This window comes from Entelurus aequoreus, linkage group LG04, assembly GCF_033978785.1.
Source record: "Entelurus aequoreus isolate RoL-2023_Sb linkage group LG04, RoL_Eaeq_v1.1, whole genome shotgun sequence".
NCBI lineage: Eukaryota > Metazoa > Chordata > Actinopteri > Syngnathiformes > Syngnathidae > Entelurus > Entelurus aequoreus.
Genome location: NC_084734.1, coordinates 1313112 through 1323111, shown reverse-complemented (window position 1 = coordinate 1323111; position 10000 = coordinate 1313112). Strand labels below are relative to the sequence as shown.

General features: G+C 37.0%; 1 protein-coding gene across 4 annotated transcripts in view; it reads left to right on the top strand.

Moving 5' to 3' along the window:
* Positions 1-10000, top strand: part of drp2 (dystrophin related protein 2) — a 299389-nt gene that overhangs the window by 28256 nt on the left and 261133 nt on the right. Inside the window, exon 1 of one of the 4 annotated variants that reach the window (XM_062043973.1) lies at positions 9656-9674. The exons of the other annotated variants lie outside the window; for them this stretch is intronic. Coding sequence (XP_061899957.1) covers positions 9662-9674 — 13 coding nt within the window. The 5' untranslated portion in view covers positions 9656-9661. Of the gene's footprint in view, positions 1-9655; positions 9675-10000 lie in introns of those variants that run through there. 4 annotated transcript variants of the gene reach the window in all.

The following is a 10000-nucleotide window of genomic DNA, read 5'->3' as shown; positions in this document are numbered from 1 at the left end:
CCCCTCGCTCGCACAGTCTGCTTTGCGCTCCGCCATGACGGTAGTGTGACGTAAATATGCGACGCGTCGACGCACAAAAACGGCGTCGACGTATTTACGTAACCGATGACGTCGACTATGTCGACGCGTCGTTTCAGCCTTAGTTTGGTCCAGCTTGCCTAGGAAGTTTTTTCCAATGTATTTGGGTAATCAGTCCATTTATCTCCATGTATCTCCCACCGAGACATCCGATCAGCTCATTTATTATCAGGCACTTATGTTCCAGTTTTGCATACATTTGCTTAATTACAATACATTTTTAATTAATTTAATAAATCTGACGGTAATGTCTTATTACAAATGCACTGTTTTTAAAAGTTGCAAGAGATAAACACCTATTAATTTGACACAAAAAGAAATGTAAACTGCATCAATATACATAAATTAAAAATGCATAAATAATACACTTATAATTGAATCGTAGCTCCTGAATCGTAATCAAATTGTGAGGTGGCCAAAGATTCCCACTTCTAGCTCCAACGTTTCACCCTTTCTTCGTGCTCGCTTTTGTAACCAGTAGTTCATCCTCCGTATGTTCAGCTTCAAAAATATAAACCAAACAGTCCAGTTGTGATCGATTGGATGCCTTGAGACACATACACAATGTTGACATATATAGTTATATTTTGATAAACAATCATAAATGAATCTTTCAGCACATACACAATGTTGACATCTATAGTTATATTTTGATAAACAATCATAAATGAATCTTTCAGCACATACACAATGTTGACATCTATAGTTATATTTTGATAAACAATCATAAATGAATCTTTCAGCACATACACAATGTTGACATCTATAGTTATATTTTGATAAACAATCATAAATGAATCTTTCAGCACATACACAATGTTGACATATATAGTTATATTTTGATAAACAATCATAAATGAATCTTTCAGCACATACACAATGTTGACATCTATAGTTATATTTTGATAAACAATCATAAATGAATCTTTCAGCACATACACAATGTTGACATCTATAGTTATATTTTGATAAACAATCATAAATGAATCTTTCAGCACATACACAATGTTGACATCTATAGTTATATTTTGATAAACAATCATAAATGAATCTTTCAGCACATACACAATGTTGACATCTATAGTTATATTTTGATAAACAATCATAAATGAATCTTTCAGCACATACACAATGTTGACATCTATAGTTATATTTTGATAAACAATCATAAATGCATCTTTCAGCACATACACAACATTAAGATCTATAGTTATATGTTGATATACAATCATAAATGAATCTTTCAGCACATACACAACATTAAGATCTATAGTTATATGTTGATATGCAATCATAAATGAATCTTTCAGCACTTACACAACATTAAGATCTATAGTTATATGTTGATATACAATCATAAATGAATCTTTCAGCACATACACAACATTAAGATCTATAGTTATATGTTGATATACAATCATAAATTAATCTTTCAGCACTTACACAACATTAAGATCTATAGTTATATGTTGATATACAATCATAAATGAATCTTTTAGCACATACACAACATTAAGATCTATAGTTATATGTTGATACACAATCATAAATGAATCTTTCAGCACATACACAATGTTGACATCTATAGTTATATTTTGATAAACAATCATAAATGAATCTTTCAGCACATACACAACATTAAGATCTATAGTTATATGTTGATACACAATCATAAATGAATCTTTCAGCACATACACAATGTTGACATCTATAGTTATATTTTGATGAAAAATCATAAATGAATCTTTCAGCACATACACAATGTTGACATCTATAGTTATATTTTGATAAACAATCATAAATGAATCTTTCAGCACATACACAACATTAAGATCTATAGTTATATGTTGATAAACAATCATAAATAAATCTTTCAGCACATACACAACATTAAGATCTATAGTTATATGTTGATATACAATCATAAACGAATCTTTCAGCACTTACACAACATTAAGATCTATAGTTATATGTTGATATACAATCATAAATTAATCTTTCAGCACTTACACAACATTAAGATCTATAGTTATATGTTGATACACAATCATAAATGAATCTTTCAGCACATACACAATGTTGACATCTATAGTTATATTTTGATACACAATCATAAATGAATCTTTCAGCACATACACAACATTAAGATCTATAGTTGTATGTTGATATACAATCATAAATGAATCTTTCAGCACTTACACAACATTAAGATCTATAGTTATATGTTGATACACAATCATAAATTAATCTTTCAGAACATACACAATGTTGACATCTATAGTTATATTTTGATAAACAATCATAAATTAATCTTTCAGCACATACACAATGTTGACATCTATAGTTATATTTTGATAAACAATCATAAATGAATCTTTCAGCACATACACAACATTAAGATCTATAGTTATATTTTGATAAACAATCATAAATGAATCTTTCAGCACATACACAATGTTGACATCTATAGTTATATTTTGATAAACAATCATAAATGAATCTTTCAGCACATACACAATGTTGACATCTATAGTTATATTTTGATAAACAATCATTAATGAATCTTTCAGCACATACACAATGATAACGTCTATAGTTACATTTTCACAAACAACAACAACAACAACAAACATGGCTGTAGACGTGAAGTTAAATGATGAAATACAACCTTACCCTTACAAAAACCATACATATTTATCCAGGAGACTCTTGATACCAATGTCCTTGACCCAGACACACAAAAAGAAGTTGTAGACCTCCATGCTTTTACAACTTTCATCTGTTTTGTGGTGTAGAATGACGTCTGGAGCACCAGATAGTTTCATATTTCTGGGAACTTCACCGACGTATCATTTTTGATATCACTCGACAAATCTTTTTTTCATAAAGTATAAAGATCTATTCCATTTCTTAGTTAGATTTTTTTGCAAGTATCTGCTTTTTGCAGGAAGATCTAAGCCTCTTGCGTACTCCCGATAGTTTGTGTGCTGCGTGCTGTACAGCAGCCATCTTGGCACCGCCGCTTTTCCCTTCTGGGAGGAAGTCACGTGACGCAATACCAGCTACTTGTCATTATTGAAACTTCTGGGAGGAAGTCACGTATAACTTTTGTGGAGGAAAAAAAAAAGAACATTTGTCATGTTTGATTGTATTTGTGGACTGGATTGTATATGTGAAGAATCCAATGAAGAAATATAGCGTTATCATCATGGTGGTCCCAATAACCACGATGTAATACGTTCATATTGTCACTACTTTTCTACATCCCTTCTGCTCCCACCTTCTCACTTCTTGATGACTCTTGTCCTGCCAGGCTTGCTATGATTCTTCTCTCTGTGGTCTGTTCCTTCACATCTAGTCCTTTCTTGGGTTGGGCTCTTTTATTGAATAGTAAATAGTTGTGAGTGTGTGGGAGGCTGCTGCTTTACTTGCTGACTCTCAATCTTCTCAGTGGAGAGAAACATTTATACAAGCTGGATGAGAAGTGCGGCTCAATGGTGTGATGGAGGAGGACGCTGTTGTGTGGAAGGGCAGGGTGGGGTAAGCATGTACATGTAAATACTGTGTGTGTGTGTGTGTGTGTGTGTGTGTGTGTGTGTGTGTGTGTGTGTTTGTTCTTGCATTTCTAGCCTTCTTGAGACATGAAGAAGGAAAAGTATCTTCCATATGAGGAGGTGTGAACAAGTGATGACATAAATCAATAACATTGCATCTAATACAGTGGTCCCCAACCACCGGACCGATTGGTACCGGGTCGCACAAGAATTAAAAAAAATAAATAAATAAATTTAAAAAAAAAATTATGAAATCAACATAAAAAACACAATATATACATTCTATATCAATATAGATCAATACAGCCTGCAGGGATACAGTCCGTAAGCACACATGATTGTATTTATTTATGTAAAAAAATAAAAATAAAACAATTTTTTTTTTTTTTTTTTCAATACACCCCCCCCCCCCACCGGTCCGTGGGACACATTTTCAAGCGTTGACCGGTCCGCAGCTACAAAAAGGTTGGGGACCACTGATCTAATAGACAATGTCTCATTTGTGGTGACATCTATCAAAATGAGGGTGCTCCCAAAAAGGAGGGATTTTTCACATTGGCCGCGTGGCACTTTTAAAAGTGCTCCCCCTCTGGTCAACATATGAAATAACAAGTGTGTGTAAGTTAATAAAAAAATATATATGTATATCGAGACATACTGTAATAACTTGAAGTAAATTATTAAAATCCAATTAAAAACAAAACTAAAAGCAGTCTTTTTCTCACAATGTCAACTTTTTTTTTTTTAAATAAAATTGGGAACAATTTCTCATATTCTTTCTGTTTTTGTAATATTGCAATATTTTCTCGTAAAATTATTATATTTTAATGTAAAATTATTACTTTTTAATGCTAAATGGGGACATTTGTCATAAAAAATTCCGATTTGTATCACTATATTGCCAATTTTGTTGTTGTAAAACAGTGATATTTTTTGAGTAAAATTATGCCTTTTTTCATAATTTTGCCAAGCTAAATTCAGATTATTATTATAATATTGCCAAAATTGTAAAGTTTTCTTATAAAATTGTGACTTTTGTCGAGTAAAATTGCGACTCCTTTCATGAAATTGCCAAATTTTTAAGCTTTTCTTGTAAAATTGCGACTGCTATTGAGTAAAACTCCAACTTTGATCATAATATTGCACAAATGTTCAGTTTTTCTTGTAAAATGTTGACTTGCGTTGAGTAGAATTACAACTTTTATCATAATAAAATTCCATGTTTTTCTTGTGAAATTCCAACTCATTTTTTCACAACAAGCTTTTTTATATGTGCATAGTATGTATATATTATTAATGTTGTAAATACACTTCTTTATATATCTAGAAAGGCTGGTCCTAAAGAGGGAGGCTTTTTTCTCAGGTCTCAAGAAGGTAACACATACACGAATGTGTGTGTGTGTTCTTGTATTTCTGTCCTTCTTGAGACATGAAGAAGGAAAAGTATCTTCCATATGAGGAGGTGTGAACAAGTGATGACATAAATCAATAACATTGCATCTAATAGACAATGTCTCATTTGTGGTGACATCTATCAAAATGAGGGTGCTCCCAAAAAGGAGGGATTTTTCACATTGACCGCGTGGCGCTTTTAAAAGTGCTCCCCCTCTGGTCAACATATGAAATAACAAGTGTGTGTAAGTTAATAAAAAAATATATATGTATATCGAGACATACTGTAATAACTTGAAGTAAATAATTAAAATCCAATTAAAAACAAAACTAAAAGCAGTCTTTTTCTCACAATGTCAACTTTTTTTTTTTTTTAAATAAAATTGGGAACAATTTCTCATATTCTTTCTGTTTTTGTAATATTGCAATATTTTCTCGTGAAATTATTATATTTTAATGTAAAATTATTACTTTTTAATGCTAAATGGGGACATTTGTCATAAAAAATTCTGATTTGTATCACTATATTGCCAATTTTGTTGTTGTAAAACAGTGATATTTTTTGAGTAAAATTATGCCTTTTTTCATAATTTTGCCAAGCTAAATTCAGATTATTAGTATAATATTGCCGAAATAACAAGTGTGTGTAAGAAATTGAATTGTGCCCCCTTTGGCCAAAATGAATAACATAAATAAAATGAATATGTATATAGAGACATACTGTAATAACTTGAAGTAATTAATGAAGATTAAAAACCAATTACAAACAAAAAATAAAAATAAATAAATACAATTAACTGTCAACTTTTTTCTTAGAAAAAATTGGGAACAATTTCTCATATTGTTTCTGTTTCTGTAATATTTTCTTGGAAAATTATTACTTTTTTTAATGTAAAATTATTACTTTTTCCTGCAAAATGGTGACATTTGTCATATAAAATTCAGATTTTTCACAATATTGCCAAATTTCTGGTTGTTCTTGTAGAACAGTGACAAGTAAAATTCAGATTATTATAATATTGCCAACATTTTAAAATGTTATAAAATTGTGACTTTTCAAGCAAAATTACGTCTCTCTTCATAAAATTGCCAAAATGTTAAGCTTTTCTTGTAATATTGCGACTGTTGAGTAAAATTCCAACTTATCATAATATTGCACAGATGTTCAGTTTTTTTTTGTACAATTTTGACTTGCGTTGAGTAAAATGAGGACTTTTCTTATAATACTGCCAACATTCTAAGTTTTTCTTGTGAAATTCCAACTCATTTTTCACAACAAGCTTTTTTAATATTTGCATAGTATGTATATATTATTAATGTTGTGAATACACTTCTTTATATATCTAGAAAGGCTGGTCTTAAAGAGGTAGGCTTTTTTTTCTCAGGTCTCAAGAAGGTAAGAAATACGTGTGTGTGTGTGTGTGTGTGTGTGTGTGTGTGTGTGTGTGTGTGTGTGTGTGTGTGTGTGTGTGTGTGTGTGTGTGTGTGTGTGTGTGTGTGTGTGTGTGTGTGTGTGTGTGTGTGTGTGTGTGTGTGTGTGTGTGTGTGTGTGTGTGTGTGTGAGAAATGAAATCCATGTCAGCAGGCAAGCATTCAGATAAGATTAACAGGAGCTGACATTTCCTTCATTGGAGACAGATGCTTGCTCCACTTGCCCTCCGAACATTTGGCCTCACCACATCCAAATTACATTTCTTCTCAGACTAAAGATATTACCCCCCTCACACACACACACACACACGTAGAAATAGTTGTTTCCGTGTTTAATGAGGCTTGTGGTGTGATGAGGAGAGCCGGTCTGGATTGAAGAGCCGCTTTGTGGCGTAATGAAGCCAATGAGCTCCAGTCCACACTCAGACAAATGGCCCAGAAGCAGCGCCCACATGACTTGTATGCAGCATCGTCCACCAGGCAGGCACAGTGGAACATCTTTGTTCTGCTGGGAAACATTGTGTCTTAGGCAGTGTTCTGAAAATGACTTTTAAAAAAAGTAATTCATTACAGTTACTCTTTACTTGACCAACAATGTAATTGAATTACAAACAGAACTACCCGTAAATAAATGTAATTCATTACTAGGGGAAGTAATTAATACGTTACTTAAAAACAACTTCAAATATCTGTCATTTGCAGTGCCGAGCACCGCGTGCGTGTGTCTGTGCGTTTAAAAGGCGGGGCCTGTTGCCCAGTGACGTGTGATGTCATCGAGCCTTTCAACGGAGTGGTGTTTGTTAGCTTTAGCCGTGAGCAGCTCTGACGCCAGCTCCTTTGAATCTTTTCCCCGGATTGTGCTAAATAAAAAGATGGCATGTGCTTCCATGGCTGCCGTATCTTCTTGTCAACAAACGGGGTATTGTTTGGATGGCAACTTCAACCATTGCTTTGTTGTTGAATATTCCCATTGTGTACATGTATGTTGTTGTCTGCTGTGTCACAGTGTGATGTTGTTTGGTATCAATATTAGTGCGATACTGCTTGTTGCTTTCACCACTAAAAGGATATTTCCTGCATTGAACTTGCTGCACCGATGACAGTCTTCTTATAAAACCACATCAAATGTTGCGTGCCACGTTACATCAAACTATCACTAACCACCTTGTAACGCTAGACGTAGACTGTGGGTCACGTGACGTAGACTGTGAGTCACGTGACGTAGACTGTAGGTCACGTGACGTAGACTGTGAGTCACGTGACGTAGACTGTGGGTCACGTGACGAAGACTGTGGTTCACAAGACGTAGACTGTGGGTCACGTGATGTAGACTGTGGGTCACATGACGTTGACTGTGAGTCACGTGACGTAGACTGAGTCACGTGACGTAGGCTGTGGGTCATGTGACGTAGACTGTGGGTCACGTGACGTAGGCTGTGGGTCACGTGACATAGGCTGTGGGTCACGTGACGAAGGCTGTGAGTCACGTGAAGTAGGCTGTGGGTCACGTGACGTAGACTGTGAGTCACGTGACGTAGACTGAGTCACGTGATGTAGACTGTGGGTCACGTGACGAAGACTGTGAGTCACGTGACGAAGACTGTGGGTCACGTGACGTAGACTGTGGGTGATGGAGACTGTGGGTCACATGACATAGACTGTGGGTCATGTGACGTAGACTGTGAGTCACGTGACGTAGACTGTGAGTCACGTGACGTAGACTGTGAGTCACGTGACGTAGACTGTGGGTCACGTGACGAAGACTCTGGGTGATGTAGACTGTGGGTCACGTGACGAAGACTGTGGGTGATGTAGACTGTGGGTCACGTGACGAAGACTGAGTCACGTGACGTAGACTGTGAGTCACGTGACGAAGACTGTGGGTCACGTGATGTAGACTGTGGGTGATGTAGACTGTGGGTCACGTGACGTAGACTGTGGGTCACGTGACGAAGACTGTGGGTCACGTGACGTAGACTGTGGGTGATGGAGACTGTGGGTCACATGACGTAGACTGTGGGTCACGTGACGAAGACTGTGGGTCACGTGACGTAGACTGTGGGTGATGGAGACTGTGGGTCACATGACGTAGACTGTGGGTCACGTGACAGACTGTGGGTGATGTAGACTGTGAGTCACGTGACGTAGACTGTGAGTCACGTGACGAAGACTGTGGGTCACGTGACGTAGACTGTGGGTGATGTAGACTGTGGGTCACGTGACGTAGACTGTGAGTCACGTGACGAAGACTGTGGGTCACGTGACGTAGACTGTGGGTGATGGAGACTGTGGGTCACATGACGTAGACTGTGGGTCACGTGACAGACTGGGTGATGTAGACTGTGAGTCACGTGACGTAGACTGTGAGTCACGTGACGAAGACTGTGGGTCACGTGACGTAGACTGTGGGTGATGTAGACTGTGGGTCACGTGACGTAGACTGTGAGTCACGTGACGAAGACTGTGGGTCACGTGACGTAGACTGTGGGTGATGGAGACTGTGGGTCACATGACGTAGACTGTGGGTGATGTAGACTGTGGATGATGTAGACTGTGAGTCACGTGACGTAGACTGTGAGTCACGTGACGAAGACTGTGGGTGATGTAGACTGTGGGTGATGTAGACTGTGGGTCACGTGACGAAGACTGTGGGTCACGTGACATAGACTGAGTCACATGATCTGTGATGGAGATGTTGTGTAAAGACCTGAGCAGCTCCTCTGTGGTGGAGTGGCATGATGTGATAGTCCACAGTGGGCATGATGAGAAAGTCCACAGTGGGCATGAGTGATGATGCTGCGCAGGATAGCGTGACTTGAAATGTCTCACACACTCTCTCGCCGCCAGTGAGGTATTTAGCTGGCAGTTGGAGCAGCTTGTCGGTCTCCAGGGTCTTCCTGTTGGAGTGAAAGTGTTTAGTTTGTGTTTAAACATGTGAAATGTTGATGGCCACACTTCTTCTTTTATTCATCCAAGTGTGACCTTGAAGGCAGACTGTTGTGTTGAAGTCAGGCTGCATTCTGACTTGGTCACAGCACAGCATTTGGAGAGTGACATAGATTTGCTGCCTCAATGACAGCAAGCTGACAACCTTCTACGTGATGCCACTTTAGTCATGAAAATGTGCACGTCCGCCATTGTAGTCTTTCTTCTTTGTCTCTATCTTTGTCACAGTTCAATTAAAAGTAGAAGAAAGGAACCCAAGGATGCAGATGGATTGTGAGTAAAACAGTTCTTTACCTAATGAAAAAGCACTCACAACAATGTTCCAAAAATAGGATAACAAAAAGCGACGGTGCTAAAAAGAGAATACAAAAAAAGAGCACTGTGACAAAAAGAACAAAAGCTAATATACAAAACTAACTAAAGTAGGGTCAGAGTTGCAAGACGTGCAAACTACCAAAGTACACACCAAGCTGGATGGCACTGGAAATAGCCAAGAAGGTAAGTATCATAAATTGAAGGAGTCTTCATACAAGGAGAGTCTAGGAGTGGAATTGCCGAGTGCCATCCAGCTGGAGAGGTGCTGCTTAAATAGTGTCAGG